General features: G+C 37.9%; 1 protein-coding gene across 1 annotated transcript in view; it reads right to left on the reverse strand.

Moving 5' to 3' along the window:
• The window catches only part of UEVLD (UEV and lactate/malate dehyrogenase domains), a 62841-nt gene extending 47221 nt beyond the window's left edge, over window positions 1-15620 (reverse strand). Inside the window, exons 1-6 of the mRNA XM_006865833.1 lie at window positions 15579-15620; window positions 12333-12417; window positions 9510-9575; window positions 6815-6978; window positions 4427-4562; window positions 2146-2264 (exon numbers count right to left, since the gene is read on the reverse strand). Of these exons, the coding sequence (XP_006865895.1) occupies window positions 2146-2264; window positions 4427-4562; window positions 6815-6978; window positions 9510-9575; window positions 12333-12417; window positions 15579-15620 (612 nt within the window). The remainder of the gene's footprint in view (window positions 1-2145; window positions 2265-4426; window positions 4563-6814; window positions 6979-9509; window positions 9576-12332; window positions 12418-15578) is intronic.
• Window positions 15621-19547: the final 3927 nt, after the last annotated feature.

The raw sequence follows: 19547 nt of genomic DNA on the forward strand, positions 1-19547 counted from the left end.
TTATCAGGACTGATTGTGAGGATTGGAAATGTAAAGGTGGACATTTTATAGCAAGGAGGGGAGTGATAAACTTTTCAGCCTAGGAGCGGAGGGCCCTCAGACCATTAATGGAGAAGAGCGGAGAGAGGGACTGTACTCAGAGAAGCAGTGAGGATGATGGAGGCAGAGAAGATGACGTGAAGAGATAAAGTGGCTGGGGACTTGGGATCCAGAGAGGGAAAGAGGCTGAGGACTGTTGGGGGTGGGGGGCAGGCTTGCAGGGTATACCTTTTGGTTGGGTGATGATACATGGATGGGATGGTAACTATGGCAATGAAAAGATGTATGATCGAATGAATGTAAAACTAATGTTCTCCCATGTAAACTATCACACAATTCACAATAAAACATAAAACATAAAAAAATCAAAGGTATCAATTCATTTTTGTTCTTCCTTGTTCACTGTGCTGCTTTCTCATGCCAAGAGCCGAATGAAAATATCATGGCTTGGATCAGGTGTATCTTGGTTCTCTAGGTGACAATTTTGCTTTTTAACACTTTAGAGAGGTCTTTGAACAAACTTGCCCAATGCAAAATGATGTTTTATATTTCCTGACTGCTGCCCCCAAGGGCATTGATTATGGATCCCAGTAAAATGAAATCCTTGACAACTTCAGGATTTTCTCCATTTTTCATATTGCCTACTGATCCGGCATAGGTAGGGATGCCAAAAGTAGGTCCAGGAGCACATTATTTTTAGCAACATAAATTAGTTCTGTTTCTCTAAAAAGCAATCTAGCAGTATGTAATAAGTGCCATAAAGATCATTCCCGTCTTCTGACTCACTAGTACTATTTTTGAGTGCATATATCCGCCAAAGAAAACAATTCAGTGAAAACAAGCAACTTGCAAAGTGATATTTACTAAAGCAGTTTATTTAGCAACAAAATAACTAAAAACAATTCAAGTTCCAGTTTTAAAGGGAATGTGTGTTCAGGTGGAGGATGGAGGAAATAAATGACAAAAGTTAGTAAATATTGTTCTGAATAGTCAGTTTTTTAAATTTTGTAGTTCTTTGGACATAATTTATTTACTGAAGTGAACCTGTCTCCAAGATACACGCAAGTGTTAAATGGAAAGGAAAGAATGTAGATAGAACAAACTAATGCCAGCTACCAAATAAATATACAGAGGATCAGCTAACCTATTCTGGGCTACATCCTTACTTGACATAAAGCATGCTGTTGCTATGATACCGTGCTCTCAAGAAAGTAGGCAAAACTTTTAAACCTATATAGATGGGGATTTAAGTCGTTCTGCAAATAATTTATATACTGAAGATCTAGTGAAATGGACTAACCAAGATCAATAAATAAATCCCAAACTAGTGTGAAATTTCAGCTTAGCAACTACTATCTTATAAAAGTCAATCCTTTTCAAAAGATGCCAATTTCAGAAGAAGCTAAAGTTAAATAAGAATTATATTAAGTAAGAGTTTAATTAAAGCAGAATGACTCAGAAAGCACACAAGAGGTTGTGTGACTAACTCACATGAATGTCAATTTGAGATTTCCCTCAGAATAAAGTAAGGAGCCCATTATATTTTCTCAAAATCTATTCCATGATTACTAATTACTACTAATTAAGAGGCAACATCATTAATGAGAGCTTTTTGTCAACTTACTAGATGTAAGAAAAATGAGGTTTTCCTACATGAAATAAATGAAGCCATCACTTCTTGAGTGCCCACACAAACTGCCTGAAAGTACACACTATGAAAGATGTACACCCAACTCCTACTGACATGGTTAAGGCTCCAAAACCAAAAACTGGCAAGATGCAAAAACAGAGGATGACCACATCAGATCAAAAAACGGAGGATGACTACATCATTCCTTAACTGCCAAATTATATTATTATTTAACTGTCAGATACCATTACTACATAACTGCCAAATCATTGAGGATCATGGCCCAGCCAAGTCAACCATCACAGCCAACATTACTCTCACCTCACACCTTGGCATCTGTAATCACAGATGTACATCGACAATGCGGAATACAGTTGAATATAGTTTTTACTACTGCCGTAAATGTGAAATGTTGGATAACAAGATAGTCGCTAAGTGAGAAGTAGGTGTATTTTATATTCATCAAGTTTACATACCTTTGCTGAAATTGCTAATGTACAGGCAATACCCAATTCTCCACCTCCAACGACGGTAATTTTATTAAGTGTTTTAGTCTCATGATTTGTCCAGCTTCTTGAATTTATTTCTGAAACACCTAGAAATTAAAGTGGGTTGTCTTGAGAATTTTAAAGTACTCTCAAAATTCATTTTAGCATCTTTTAAAAAAATACACTAGGCTTTGATAACCTATAATGAAAACACAATGCTAGTCAACAACCAGTTTCAATCCAGTCGCCCCTGGCCCCATGTGTGTCAGACAAGAACTGTGTTCCACATGGCCTTCAAAGGCTATTATTTCAGAAGTAGATCACCAGACCTTTCTTCAAAGGCGTCTCTGGTAGAGTCGAAGCTCTAAGCTTTTGGTTAACCATTTGCATCACCCAAGAACTACAGTGCATATTAAAAACCACTTGCTGTCAAGTCTATTCTAATTAATATTGACTCTATAGGACAGAGAATTACTCCATGGGATTTCCAAAGCTGTAAATCTTTATGGAAGCAGACTGTTACATAGTTTTCCCTCAGAGCAGCTGATGAATTTAAACCACTGATCTTTATGTCAGCAGCTGAACACCTAATCACTGCACCACCAGGGTTCCTTCCAATCTGTAATTGTTAAATGCTGCTGACTCAATCTGACCCAAAGGGACTCTGTATAGCGTTTCTGAGCAGTGGCTCATGAGTTTGAATAGCCAACCTTATGGTTTAAACCGACTTTCAGTCAAGTGCTTATCCTAAAGCGACACACCAGGGCTCCAGTCCATAATGTTGTTGTTAAGTGCCGTCAAGTCGGTTCTGACCCATAGCAACCCTGTATAGGATTTCCCAGGAGCAGCTGGTGGGCTTGAACTACCAAGCTCACAGTTCAAACCGACTTTGCAGTCCAGCACATTAACCCACAGCGCCACACCAGAACTCCCCAATCTATAATGTTAAGTACCGTGGAGCCAGTTCCGATTCATAGTGACCCTGCACAGGGTTTCCGAAGCTGTAAATCTTTATGGGAGCAGAATGCTTCATCTTTCTCCCATGGAACTGCTGGTAGTTTCAAACTGCTGACCTTGAGGTTGGCAGCCCGACTTGTAACCACTACGCTACCAGAGCTCCTTCGTCTATACTGTTGTTGTTGTTAAGTGACGCCGAGTCGATTCTGACCCATAGAGACTCTATATAGGGTTTCTGAGGAGCAGCTGGTGAGCTTGAACAGCCAACCTTGCTTGCAGTTCCAATTGACTTTGCAGTCTGACACATTAGCCCACAGCGCCACACCAGGACTCCAGTCTATAATTGTTGTTGTTGTTAAGTGCCATCGAGTCGGATCTGACCCATAGCGACCCTGTACAGCCAGTCTATAATAGGGACTCAAAAATTTTGTTAAAGAAAATGAATGAATGCATGCATGCAAGAGAAACAGAGAGTCTAAATTTTGAAGTCTACAATTTCTTATTAAGTATTCCACTAAATAGTAATTTTAAAAAAAATTTTCCAAATATTTTTAAATTATCAATAAAACTCTAAAAGATGTCAAAGTATAATTTTTTTAAATAAAAAAATAAGATTTCCATAATTCTAAAAAAAATTCTGATTTTTATTGCTCTGGTATACAATGCTAAATAAATAAATAAATATATTTTTTCAAGCCTGTGTACTTACTTGGCTTAATCCTCAATGAGAAACATTAAGAATCACAGATCTCCTGGTCCAATATACTGAATGAGTCAACAGGCCACATGAACAGATTATGAAAAAGGCTTGTGATTCATATATAGTAAATGATTTACAACAAGAGTCCCTGGTGACACAAACAGTTAAATACTAGTCTACCAACTGAAAAGTTGGCAGTTCAAACGCACTCAGAAATGCTTCAAAAGAAATGCTCACCAATCTGCTTCTTAAAGCCCTAATCATGAAAATCCCTCATGCAGAGCACTTGTACTCTGAAACACATGGGGCTGCCATGAGACACAATCAGCACAATGTTAACTGGATTTTTTTTTTTTAATAGAACAAAATAAGAATTATTTTACCTATTTGTATAAGAATAACTTCTTTTACATATTGGGCAGTCATAGTCGCTGGAACTGATGCTAACTAACACTGTCCTATGGCAGATATTCAGTAATTTTTTATCTTACACATACAACAGACATTTATTTGTGGAGCTGAATTAGAAAGCAAGTAGCAGAAATTAAAAAACTTCAGTGAGAAATGTAACATGATAACTCTCAAGGCAATCTAACTGACAAAAATACAAACCTTCAGTGAGCTTTGCAATATAGGCTAGCAAGTCTACCTGCCAAGCCTCATCAGATGATGACTGAGAATACAGGGGAAGCTCATCCTGAAACTTGGCAATCATTTCTTTAATTAATCCAACAATAACAGATTTAGGCTGCGGAAGACACACAAGAAACAGGAGCATTAGGATTACAAGACTCAAAGACCTTCAGGGACCATGCAAAAACATACATGTGCAAAGCTGTCAAGTCTAAGAAAACTTGCAGAAATGTTTACTGTGGCAAATTGGAAAGGACATGACTATAGGCATTCAAATCGTATAAAAAACAAAACCAAACCACTACAAAACAAAATGTTGTAGGTCCAATGCAGCTATTTCAATGTCTTGGGGAAATAATCTGCAACCCCTAGCCTAGATGACCTTGACATTCCTTCCTGCTCTAAAATTCTATATAATTACACTACATATAATTATGCAACATAATTATAATTCCACCTGCATGTGTAACTTAGAGGTTCTGTGGTACCTTTAAATAGGGCAATTCAAACAACAGTGTCTTCTTAAAACCGAGTTTATCATATAATAAAGAAGCTCAGAATAATAAAATTAAATCAATACTAGCTGAGATGCAGTCAAGCACACCTCAACTAGATTACAGGACTAGCTTTGATTACTTATTAAACAACCAAACAACGAACAGAGATGCCAAAGAAAACCAAAAGAAAAGAAACACTCAGAAAATATGATCCCATGTTAGGGCACATTGTCAAACCATTGTTTGAGGAGGATTAGAAAAACAAAAGATAAAAATGGATGAAGGATATAAGCAGACAATTCAAGAAAAACACATAGTTGGAAATATATGAAAAGGATTTTCATTTCTCACATAACTGAAGAACTGAAAATTAAAATAAGGTTACCATTTGTCTTTCTAAAATGGCAAGTTTATATCATGCACTATTCATCACACTTAGTTCCTGGATGCAAATGGTTTAGGCTCTCCTTATGGTTCACAGTCCCGTGTTTATCTTATAGCATTACACCAGGAGCCCTTACAGGATAGTGTGGTAAAATAATTTGAAACTCATTTTGAGTTGGAGCTGACTGAAGGGCACGCAGCCATAAGCTACAAATTTTTAATTCCCAACTGAACATAAATCCCAAGAGTAAGAGATTTTTGTTGTTGTTCATTGCTGCATCACAATGCCTGGCACATAGGAAGTACTAAGTGTTTGTTGAATAAAATACAGTAGTGACAGGTAGTGAGAAATTCTGAGTGAAGAAGTTGCTGACACAAATCCCTTTGAGAACACAGAGCATGGAGTTGGAGATTACCTTTTAATGTAAATTTAGAGAGAAGAAAAAAACTGATACATCTTGTTATCATAAAAGTGAGTAGTTTGTTTGCAAGAAGTTTTCCTGCGAGATCTAAGGTGGTTTTATTACTTTAATCTTGAGTCTAGGACATCTGTTTTACTTGTCTGAAATGTTTACTCATTATAAATTTGTAAAAAAAAACAAAACTGAATTCACTCATCAGGCTTGTTAATAATCCATCTAGCCTCCTTTCACTGACCCTGTTATAATTAACTCAGGCAGCACTATGTAAATTGTGCTTATTCTCCCGAAGTTTAGAAAAGCATCTGTTTTCCTCCTTGCACATGTTTAAGCAAATAAAAAATAAATGACATACCTCAATTAAGTATAATGTTTGTAAATGGTGATTATAACTTATCATTTTATCATAACTAAATTAAAGCCAAAATACTAATTTTTTCTGCAACATATATTCCAGGGTTTGTGAGGAATAGCATAGTGGTTACAAATCAAGCCACGAACCTTAAGGTCAGCAGTTCGAAACTACCAGCTGTTCCAAGGGAGAAAGATGAGGCTTTCTGCTCCCATAAAGATTTATAGCCTCGAAAACCCTGTACAGGGTTGCTATGAGTTGGAACTGACTCCATGGCACACAACAACAACATACATACTTTAAATGAAAATTTATCTTAACTAGTTTATCATATAAACCTTACACTCAAGGTACTGTAGAATTATTATTATCTCCACAAGGTATGATCCCCTACCTCCCTCTGAATTTCATATGACCTTGTTCTTAGTGGCGGTGTTGTTAAGTGCCATCAAGTCGATCCAGACTTATTGCGACCTTATAAAGGGTTTCCAAGGAGCAGCTAGTGAGTGTAAACTACCAACCTTGCAGCTCAAACAGACCTTGTGGTTCACAGCTTATTCTACAGCACCACATCAGGACTCTAAATGACCTTAGAAGACCACATAATCACTATCATTGAAATAAAACGCAGTATTTTACTTGTTTGTAGCATCAGGATCAAAGATAAGTATGTGGAAAAATGAAAAAAATCTTTAAAAATCCAAACTGATCTTACATGGCTCCAGTTTTGGAGATATGGCAAGTATATTCTGCCTTGAGCATCCACATGTTTTCCGACTGAGATTCCCATATTTGCAGTTGGCTTCAAGAAGCAAATGGGTGGAGCAAAAGGGTGAGAATCCAAAATCCACAAACGAATTGGTATGTTATATGTATTACCTATTCAAGATAAAATAAACAGACTCAAATAATAAGGAAGCATTATATTTATGGCATAACTTTTTAAAGAAACATATGTTATTGACAGTTTATATGTTAAGTATTTATGTAAATCAAGGCCTACTTCCCCCATTTTGTCCATACTTACATTGAAGATATGTTTGCATCAGGAAAATACCAGTATAACCTTGAAGGAAATTTTATTAAGACTATGGCCAGCTCATGCAATTCAACTCAATCTAATTCAACAAGCCTTTATAGGGCATACTCTGCCAAAAGTTTGTGATGCAGCATCTCCTCTACGTAATTTTCTTTGCCCCATCCAAGCAAGCTATGTAACTTTTCTTGGAAGGTAATGGATGCCTCCATTTTAAACTTTATTTGGCCGTGAAATTATGTGCTTACAGGATTGTTTCTCCTTCTACACTGTAAACTTTTACAAATAATTATGTCTTTTTCATTTCTATAACCCCAGAACATACTGGCTGTTCAAGAAAAGTTTCTTATATGAGTAACAATAAACAAACAAACAACAATGAATTAACTTAAGTGAATTTGATGCTGGCTCACAAGAAGCTCAATACTTGTAGATACTGTAACATACAAATTATTGGATTATACTGTGAAGAATGGAAATTACAGAACACTCAGTTGTACTCATGTGGCACCTATACATTGACCAAAGACAGTCACTCAGAACATAGGAATACTGCATGTTTTAAAATCAAGAAAGGTATGCATCAGGCTTGTATTCTTTTACCATACTTCTTTAATCTGTATGCTGAGCATATAACCTGAGAAACTGGGCCATATGAAGAAGAATGCAGCATCAAAGGTTGGAGACTCAAAAAAAAAAAAAAAAGACTGGAGATTACAAACTGCAATATGCAGATGATACAACCTTGCTTGCTGAAAGTGAACAGGACCTGAAGCACTTACTGATGAAGATCAAAGACTACAGCCTTCAGTAAGCAGTAAATCTCAATGTAGACAGAGAAAAATCCTCACAACTAAACACTGCAGTACACAGCTTAATAATAAATGGAAAAAATACTGAAATTGTCAAGGATTTAATTTTACTAGAATCTACAACCAAAGCTCATAAAAGCAGCAGTCAAGAAATCAAACAATGTATTGCATGGGCAAATCTGCTGCAAAAGACATCTCTAAAGCAAAGGTATCAATTTGAGAACACTCTCTCCCCCTGCCACCTCTACCCTGCCCACAAGGTCAGCAGTGATCTATAATTACTCTGTGGGAGAAAGATATGCTTTCTTCTGTAAAGATTCACAGCCTCAGAAACACTATACAGGGTTGCTAAGAGTCAGACCCGAATTGATGGCACACAATCACCACCACCACCACTTTGAAGAAACTCAGCTTCCTGGTGTCTTCCAGGCAATGTATTCCCAGCATATGGTGCTGACCCCTTTGTAAGAGACAGTAAATTCTGCTGTTCTCTCCCTGTTTAGATTCCAGATCCTCCTTAGTCCCCTTTTTGTGTACCCACTTCTTAAATATCCAGTACATTTATTTAGTCCTAGCCCTTCAGGAATAATAAAATAAAGTAACTCAATAATATTTAATGAGCATTTTATAAGCACAACACTGTAATATATATATGCACATATATATTAGCTGTCATCTCGCCTGGGATTATTTGAAATTTAAAAGAGGAATGAATTTTTATGATGGAATTTCAGGCACCACTCAGAGAAATACAGTGGAACAAAAGCTTCACGGGTGTTCTTCAAATCACACTATAAGCAATTTCCTCTGACACTTATCTGAAAGGTTAGTCTTTATTGAACACAGGAGGAAGTATGTCTGGACAAACAGTCAGAGTTAAGTACAGGGGAGATTTGTTGTTGTTATTAAGTGCCATTGAGTCAGTTCTAGCTTATAGTATCCCTGTATAGGGCTTCTGAGGTGGTGGGCTTGAACAGCCAACCTGGTGATTCTCAGTCCAGTACTGATCCTATAGTGCCACACCAGGAGTCCATAGGGGAGATTAGTGTTTTGTTATTTCTTTTTGGATAAACACTTAGCTATTTTAACCTAGAGAGTCCTGGTGTGGCGCTAGTGTGGGATAATGCACTAGACCACAAGGTCAGTGATTTGAATTCACCAGTTGCTTCTCAGAAACCCTATACAGGGTTGCTATGGGTCAGAACCAACTCAACAGCACTTAATAACAACAGTTTTAACCTAGCAGGTCATCCTAAACTGTGTTGCTTTCTTTTGAGGTGTGAGGATACCTGTGGTTTAAAATTTCCGTATTGGAGTTTGAAGTTCTAGTCTGTTGTCACTGTTAGCTGCTATCAAGTCCACCCCAATTCATGGCACCTCAACCGTTGACCTTGTGGTTCCCAGTCCAGTGTTTATCCAACAGAAGATTCATCATGCTCTGTACAGATCATACATATATGAAAATACTTTGAGAATGTTATAGCATTAGACCAATGTGCAAGTTCTCAACAAATAAATTGCTTTGTAAGAAAACTCCCCGAGTTTTAAACTTCCAGACTTACCCTGATACATCACAGGAATAGTGCCAGTAAAATTCAGCAGGTCTTTCTGGGAACTATCTTTAAAAACTGGAGAGATAAAAAGCCCCAAAATGTGCAATCAGAAGTAGAATAAACTGTGTTAAAACACACATTCTCTAAAAACCATCATCCAGGGATCAATAAGTAACAATAACATGGGAAAATTACTAGATGTCATTTTCTTAAAAGGTGGAGGGGTATAGCTGTAAGAATATGGAACTCTGATACCAATGTCCCAAGTTCTAGGCCCATCTCCCCATTTAGAGGCATATAACTTTTGGTCCTTTAACTTCTTTGAGCTTCAGTTTCCTTATCAATAAAATAGCTTCACAAGGTTTTCATAAGAATAAAATGAGATCAGACTCATGGAAAAAGAAAGGCTGTGTGCTGGCGGCCAGGAGGAAGCCTTGTAGAATGTGCTCTTTGGTTGTTTAAATAATGATATATTCCTCAGTATTTTTTTATTCATCCTCACCCCCACTAAAACAACAACAATAACAACAGAGGGATTAGAAGCAAACACTGTTGAATGATGATGCATGGAGGAGATTGTAATCATGGCAATGAAACGATGGTGTAAAACTGATGTTCTCCCATGTAAACTATCACTCCATTCAAAATAAAAACTTTTAAAAAAAGAATAAAATGAGATCTTCACTGTGAAACTTCTTAAGTACAGTATTATAAAATGTAGAAATATTAAATAATTGTCACATAACAAATCAGCTATAAAACTTTTATAATAAAAAAAATTCGTTTGTCTTTTTTTTTTTTTTTTTTTATTGTAGATGCTGCATTTTCATACTGGGCTCCAGTGTTTCTAAGGTACAGTTACAGTGAAAGTTAGTTTATCTTTTAAAGTAACCTCTTGTTGTTAAGCACTGTCAAGTATATTCCGACCTATAGCAACCCTATACAGGGTTTCCAAGGCTGTGAATCTTTACAGGAGCAGAAAGCCTCCTCTTTCTCCCGCAGAACTGCTGGTAGTTTCGAACTGCTGACCTTAAGGTTCACAGGCTGATTCGTAACCACTACGCTACCAGAGCTCCTTAAAGTAACCTCTTAGAAAGGTAAATAATTATTCTCTTTAGTTTCTCTAACCCAGTGAGTCTCAACCTTTTTCAGCCTTCACTGCCCTGAAAACGCAGCCTTCCCATCAATAGCTGGGATACACTGGTAGAGAATCAGTGCCCTAATGTCAAGACTAAATACTGAACAATCAATCACACAAGATCAAAAGGGTAACATTTGCCTACAGATAAAGTTCAGAAGATATGAATGGCTAAGAAAGAAGAACTAATGGTACTGGTAAACACAGGAAGGAAGGAAGGAATGCTGCCACATTGTGGGAACTGCAATCAGCCTCAGGAAACAAAATGGGTTAGGAATTGTTACATGGAAAACCAATTTGTACTGTAAACTCTCACCCAAATCACAATTAAAAAAAAATTTTTTTTTTGTAAAAGACTAGGTACCAAAACATTACCTCTAGTTTCAAACTCTCAAACACTATCTTTATTGAAGTTTTTATTGTGAATTGATTGATTAGGTCACATGGGGAAAACACTGTTTTAAGGTAATCCTTTTAGCACCTCAGATATTATACTATTTGAACAGAGGAAGAAAAATTTCTAAATCGATTTGATGAGCTCTCAGAAAGCATAAAGAGAAACCCAGGCTGAGATAGAAAACTCAAGGCCAAGACTATACTTAAGTACAAACATTTACCTGAAGCTCCATGAGTAAAAGGTAACAACAATGGATGAAGGGACCACCCCATGGCAAAAGCTCAAATGAGGGAAGCAGTGGATGAGCTAGGGGCAGAAAATACATCTAGAAACGTGGTTGAGAAACTGTAAGTATGAATGTTCATTGTGCCAATTATTCAAAAGCTAAAACTGAATTGTGATACATGGTTGCCATTGTTCCCAATAGTAAAATGTACACTGACAAACAACATTGATTCTGTAATGTGAGGGTTTGATGGCACCAGAGATCACTTTCTCTAGGCAGGCAGAAATGACAATAAGAATAAACTGGTACAACAATGCATCAAATCCATACAATGAGGAAAAAATATATAAGTGCATGAGCACAAGGGGTACTCAGACAGGGGCACAAACCCTAACTCTTTATAACTGTCATGTTGAGCAAATTATTTAAACTCTCTGAGCTTCCATTTCTTTATCGGAAAAATGAAGATACTAATATTACTTCACAGAGCTGGTCATAAAAATCATGTACCCACTAACAACCCACTGCCATCAAGCCCATTCTGACTCGTAGCACCTTTAAAAGACAAAGTTGGGTTTTCAAGACTATAAATCTTTATGGGAACAGCCAGCCTCATATTTCTCCCACAGAACAATGAATGGGCTCGAACTGCTGACCTTTCACTTAGGAGACAAATGCTTAAATTTCCCCAGGAAATAAAAGTCACAAAGTATAACTTAAAATCAGGGGATAAGAGGGAAATGAGAAATTATGGATTTTTCAGCTCTCTAGGACCAATTCAATATGGAGCTCTGGTAGCACAGTGGTTACAAATCGAGCTGCGGACCTTAAGGTCAGCAGTTCGACCTACCAGCTGTTCCGCGGGAGAAGATGAGGCTTTCTGCTCCTATAAAGATTTACAGCCTTGGAAACTCTGTACAGGGTCGCTATGAGTCGGAACTGAGTCCACGGCACATCACCACAACCACCAGGACCAATTCAATGGCACTTTAACAACAATAACAACAACAAAAGGACCAAATAACTAACAGTTCAAATACTGCAACAAAAACAAGAAGGTATGATTCTTACCATAGGTGTCCACAGAATATCTGAAATGTGGGTAAAACATATTAACATTCTTTAGTTCTTCCACTGTTAGATCTCTGAATTTGTACTAAAAAGAGAAAAATGATCATAAAATAAAACTATGATCAACAAAAAAATTAGTTAACATTTAACTGAACACTTACACGCTTTCCAGACATGAGTAATATTTGAAATAATCCTTATGAGGATGACTCTACAAGGTAGGTCGGGCTTACAATTGCTCCACTTTATAGACTAAAGTGAGAGTTAGAGAATCAAAGTAATGTGTTGACTCCATTCCTGACTCTTTCTTTGATGGTTGTGAGATTCTCCCTCACCCCCTGCTTCTGAGTTGGCTCATTTTCATACCTGTTACGATTCAAAGTTTTCACAACCACAAATAACTCTGTTAACAACTTACAACTGAATCATATAATCCTATCAGCATCTCAGCATCTTCTTCTACCTTCTCTTACCCAAACTCAGTGGGAGTTACAGACTATGGCTAGAAGACACATTAAATAATTCACTACACTGCGGTGCCCCTAACTACACAGGTCATTTTGGACAGGGATTGTTCAACACGACTGACATATTTTCTTTAAAAAAAGTTACCACAAAAGCAAATACATTAGAAATTGGTATACAATTTCTGATTTTCTTTCAGCGCATAGTTAGGTGAGTTTTCTCTAGCATAGTACACAAACATATATCCTTTCAAATTTTTAATTTTGTAAGAACTGCACCCCTACTGACAAGGTCAAATCTAAGATCAAAAGACTGCAACCTTTCAAACCCATTTCTCCAGTCCTTTGATAGGATAATATGAGACAAGCTATAGGTATAGGTGAAATGTCTTTTTATATATATAAAAAACAAAGCTTCATTGATTGTATTGCCCATGTTTGGATTGTATTGCCTATGCTTCTTTCTTCATATCAAACCGTAGCAATTTCTAGAATCTAACAATAAGATCCTGATGTTTTCTACTTAAAACAAAAAAACGTAATGTGTTGAGACACAAGGCAAGTGGTGAAGTCAGAACTCAAACCCAGAGCCTGGGCTTGAAGATTAAAATCACTACATCCAACTCATTTTGAGGAGTAACAATAAAATAAACATCCATGAAAACTCATCTCCTTATGATCTACAACAGGACTGTCCAATGTAATTTTCTGAAATGATGAGAATTATCTACATCTGTGCTGCCCAATATAGCAGCCACTACTGGTGTGGCGCTGTGGTCTAATGTGTCAGACTGCAAAGTCATTTGAACTGCGAGGTTAGTGGTTCAAGCTCACCAGCTGCTCCTTGGAAACCCTATACAGGGTCGCTATGGGTCGGAATAAACTCAACGGCACTTAACAACAACAACTCTTGTTGTGGAGTCCTGGTGTGGCACTATGGGCTAATGCAACTAGACTCCAGGTTGGTTCAACCTCCCCAGCCACTCCTCAGAAACCCTATACAGGGGCTCTATAAATCAGAATTGACTTGACGGCACTTAACGACAACAACCCATGTGTGATAAGGAGCCCTGGAAGTATACTCGATTATGAGCTGGGATGTTAAACATCAAGGTCAGAAGTTGAAATCCACCAGTCATTCTACTGGAGAAAGATGAAACTTTCTGCTCTTGTAAAGATTTATAGCCTCAGAAACCCTATATAGGGTTGCTATGAGTTGGAACCAAATCGATGGCATACACCACCACCCATGTGTAGAATGATGTATTTGAGTTATGGTTTTTGAGAAGAACACTGAAAGTACCACGGACTTCCAAGAGAAAAAACGAATCTGTCTTGGAAGAGGTACAGCCAGACATGCCTTAGAAGCCAGGATTGTGACACTTTATCTCTCATATTTCAGACATGTAATCAGGAAAGACCAGTCTCTGGAGAAAGACATCAGGCTTGGTAGAGTGGAGCGTCAATGAAAAAGAGGAAGACTCCCCAACAAGATGGACTGATATAGTGGCAGCAACAATGGGCTCAAGCGTTAACAACTGTGACGATGGCATAGGACCAGGCAGTATTTCACTTTACTATGCAAAGAGTCACAATGAGTTGGAACCAACTCAACAGCAACTAACCACCACCACCTATGTGTGGCTATTCAGCACTTGAAATGTGACTAATAAGTCCAAGAAACTGAATTTTAAATTTTATTTAATTTTTATTAATTTCAATGGCCACTTTGTGACTAGTCTAATATCCACTGCCATCAAGTTGAATCCAAGCCAGAATTACCTTTTTGGACAAAATACAACTGCACCATACGGTTTCAGAGACTGCAAATCTTTATGTGAGCAAGCACTCTCATTTTTCTCCCACAGAATGTGGCCAGCCTTTATTAGACAGCCCAGACCTAGCATCATGGCATTCTGACAGCATGACATCCTTCCCTCTCCCATTCCTCTACCACCCCTGAATTGTGTATTCATTTCTTTACTCTTTCCCTCCGTGCTTACATCACATGTGATCACAAAGTTGTTTATGAATCATTGTTTCTAGATTTTATCAAATATAATTGTGAATATAAATTCCAATTTGTTTCCACTCAATGTTTCTAAGATGTATCTGTATTGTTGCATACAGTTCGTTTTCACTGCTATACATTGTTTCCCATTTATGAATATAGTACAAATTATCCATTCTCCTGTCAATGATCTTTTGAGTGCCTTCTGACCAGGAAGCTGGTGACCAAAAAATGTAGGACAGACTTCTGGGTCATCTCTCCCATCAGCCAACCTTTTTAACGTAAGAGGATCTCTCCTGGGTCTTAAAGCCTTACCGTCACTCCTAAATCTACTCTAGTCTTTTCATTCATTGAATGTAATTACTCCACGATGTGGTAATTTTTTTTCTGGAAAGCTGGTAGAGGAAAGAGACATCAGTGTTGAGTTCTCCGAGAAAAGAAGAGCAGGCTATTATCAGGCAGAGAATTGCGGGGTTAAAGGCATAGCATGTGCTGACAGTGCTCTGAAGAGAGTAAATCTGGTAGGGTGAGGAGGCACCGCACAGAGGGGAGGTTGGGGAGCAATAAAACAGACATGCGTGCGGAATCGGAGCCCAGACTTCTGGAGGGAAGGCGTGGCCGCCGACCCCTACAATCTTCTAGGGGCCGCTTCCCACAGCCAATGAAACGAGAAGAGAAGGTGGCCTCGCCCAGGGTAGAGACGCCCATAGGGCGTGCAGGACGCCCCTCAAGCCCTGGCCCCCAGATCCGGCCCAGCAGGCTATCCCCCACCTTGCCAAGTAGCCGTCTCACACCCTCGCAGTCGAACTCCATCTCCCGCAAAGATCAGCAGCCAGATTCCACGACCTTCTTCCGGACCTGGTCTAGGACGGCGGAGGATGAGGACCAAACTTCCTCGGCAGTCCAAGGTCCCGCCCCTTTCCAGACTTGAAATTCTACTTTGGTTAATCGCCGGAGGCTCTGTAGCGGCTCGGTTTGCAGTGTCTCCTGCGTGGTCCGAGCGCCTCTGCCCTAGTGTTGGACTCGCGGAAACTAGCACCCAGCTTACAAACAGGAAACTCGGGAACATTTGTGAAGAGGGGAATGGTGAAAGACCGAGAGGAGGAAAGAAGATAGAAGCAACACATAGTCTTTTTTTTTTTTTTTTAAGTACAGTAAAATGAAGGCAGGAGTCCTTGGTGTGGCGCTATAGGATACGCACTGGACTGCTAACCACAAGGTCGCCTGTTCAAACCCACCAGCCGCTCCTTGGAAACCCTATACAGGGTCACTGTGCCTTTGAACGCAAGTAGTTGTAGGCCATTACCACTCTTCAGCACTCTTTACTTGCATTGCGCTCAGATACCCAAGTACATATGGAAAGTTAAATGCCATACTATCTATCCATTGTAGTCTGCAGAAAAAATTTGATTTTCAATAACTCATAGAGCAAAACAAAATAGCATTCAAAGGTACATAAGTGATTGTTCCATGCGAAGTGGTGTCAGGATTCATGCATTTATTTTGCTATTCATAAATCTGAAAAGATGTCTCATGGTCATTTTTCTTTAACTGAACCGCCTCACTCAATCCCTAATTCTAAACTCTAGGCTAGTTTGTGCTGTGTGTTATTTTAGGAGAAAGTCACAGAAAGTTTGTCTTGGTGAGAGCGTGAGCATGTAGCCATTTTGAAAACCTAACTGAAAAAAAAAAACCTAACTGAACTGCTTTAGCTGAAAGTAATATAATCAAGCACTGCCTTAACATACACAAACTCCCTTCCTGTCCTCGGTTTCTTAGATACATGCTGTAACCATTATCAGAATGTTAATGATCGCCTAGTTCCCCTTCAAACCTGGTCCAGGTTTGTTGAATTTCTGATAAGGAGCAGCCAACCATTCTAGGCAACAGGCACTCCCTTTCGTTGTGTTTATCATGACACTGTGACTACCTTGTGAACAAGAGTAAATGTCAGAATGATAAGCCTATATATAGTCCACCTGCATATTTTACTGATTAACATTGTTAAAATGGGTATAAATATTGCTTATAAGAAATAGACATTGCATACCATTAAAAACCAGCCTCTTTGAAATAAAAAGGATTTTAACAAAAACCAGCCTCTTTGTTGCTGGTATCCCAAGAGTCAGTTTTCTAATAATAGAGGCTTTTCTCTTTGTTAACTAGAGTGTTTGTTAATTGGACTCAATCTCTCAAAGGCATAGGACCCAAGCTTTGGAATAACATTGTTGTTGTTGTTGTCAGGTGCCATCGAGTCGGAACCGACTCATAGCGACCCCATGCACAGCAGAAAGAAACAATGTCCGATCCTGGGCCAACCTCACTACCGCTGCCACACTTGAGTCCATCAATGATGCCACCTGGCCAATCTATCTCGTTAGGGGTCTTCCTCTTTTTCTCTGACCCTCCACCTTACCCAGCATGACATCCTTCTCCAGCGACTGTTTCCTCCAGATAACATTAATACTGATTAATAAACTCTTAATGTCTCACATCAGTAACAACAATATATAGACATGACTTGACAGAATCTCCTTTTGTTGAGAAATGATACCCAATCTAAACAGAAAGGTATTTTAATCATTCATTGTTTGTTTATTTATTCATTCATTCATTCATTCATGGGCACTTAGGGTGTTGCTGTATTTTTGCTATTGTGAATAATGCTGTGATGAATGTTGGTATACATATATATTTATTTGTGTCATGGCTCTTATTTCTCTAGGATATATACCTAGTAATAGAATTAACTGGATCATATGGTATATAGATAGAAACCTCTACCTATATAAACAGAGATTTCTAACTTTTTCAGGAAATTCTCTAGGATATAGACCTAGTAACAGAATTAATTGGATCATATGGTATATAGATAGAGATCTTTATCTATATAAATAGAGATTTCTTTTTCAGGAAATGCCATACCATTTATCACAGTGGCTGTACCATTTTACAGTCCCACCAGCAATATATATGAGCTCCAATTTCCCCATACCTTCAGCAGCATTTATTTTGTGTTTTTTGTTTTTGTTGTTGTTGTTCATTGCTGTTGTTATCAGGGTGAGATGATATCTCATTGTTGCTTTGATTTTCATCTCTAATGGGTAATGTATTTGTTGGCTGCCTGAATGTCTTCTTTAGTGAAAAGTCTGTGTCCGTTGCCCTTTTTTTAAAAATTGCATTGTCTTTTTGTTGTTGAATTGTTGGTGTTTTGTATAAATTTTTTAGATTAGTCCTTTGTCAGGTATGTCATTTTCAAAAAAAAAAATTTTTTTCCCTGTCTATAGGTTCTGTTTTTATTCTTGGAGACTTTTTTTTTTTTTGGTGCACATTAGTGTATAATTTTTTTAGTAGGCCCCAGTTATCTAGTTTATTTTCTACTGTTTATGAATTTTAGTGATGTCTTATCATGTATTTTCCATAAATTAGAGCCCATAAATGTGCCCTTATTTTTCTTCTATGACCTTTATAGTTTTAGGTTGTACATTTAAGTTATTTGGTCCATCTTGAGTTAGTTTTTATATATGTGTGAGATTCATATTTCTGCAAATGGATACCCAGTTTTGCCAGCAGCATTTGTTACGGAGACTATTTCTCTACTATTTAATGGATTTCAGACCTTGTCAAATATCAGCTGTCCACAGGTGGACGGATTTACTTCTGGGTTCTTAATTCTGTTCCATTGGTCTATGTGTTTGTAGTTGTATGAATACCTGTTTTGAATACCTTGGCTGTATCTTAGCCATTACTGAGCTGAAATGAACATGAATTGGCCATTTTGATTCTGACAATCACATGGTTTACTATGCCAGGAATGACAAATTAAAGAGGAATGGCATCACATTCATCATCAAAAAGAACTATCAGGATCAGTCATAAGATACAATGCTGTCTGTGATAATATCCATATGCTTACGGGGAAGACCAGTTAATACCACTATTATTCAAATTTATGTGTGCAACCACTAAAGCCAGTGATTCTGAATTGCCAGAACTGAAGAATTCTACCAACTTCTTCAGTCTGAAATTGGTAAAACATGCAATCAAGATGTATTGATTATTACCGGTGACTGGAATGCAAAGGTTAGAAACAAACAGGAAGGATCAGTAGTTGAAAAATATGGCTTTGGTGGTAGAAATGATGCTGGAGATCACATGATAGAATTTTGCAAGACCAATGGCTTCATTGAAAATACCTTTTTCAAACAATATAAAAGACAACTATATACATGGACCTCACCAGATGGAGTAAACAGAAATCAAATTGACTACGCCTATGAAAAAAAAAAAAAAAAACAGTGGAAAAACTCCATATATAAATCAGTCAAAACAAGGCCATGGGCAGACTGTGTAAAAGACCATCAATTACTCATATGCAAATTCAGAATGAAGCTGAAGAAAATTAAAACAACTCCACAAGAGACAAACTTTGACCTTAAAAGTATTTTAATGAATGTAGAGATCATCTCAAGAACTATTTGATGCATTAGACACTAATGACCAAAGATCAGAGGAGTTGTGTGATGACATCAAGAACATCACCCAGGAAGAAAGCAAAAGGTCATTAAGTAACGGGAAAACAATTAGGCAGGTGTGCATGGGCTAAGTGGGACAGAGGTAAATAATGATGTATGCACAACCTTGAAACAACAGGGCTCTGGGATACAGGGATTGAGACATGGTTGGAATGGGGAAACAATGTTAAGAGGCTTGGCTGTCTTTTGAATCTTGGTTGCCCTG

This window comes from Chrysochloris asiatica, unplaced genomic scaffold (genome assembly GCF_000296735.1).
Source record: "Chrysochloris asiatica unplaced genomic scaffold, ChrAsi1.0 scaffold00083, whole genome shotgun sequence".
NCBI lineage: Eukaryota > Metazoa > Chordata > Mammalia > Afrosoricida > Chrysochloridae > Chrysochloris > Chrysochloris asiatica.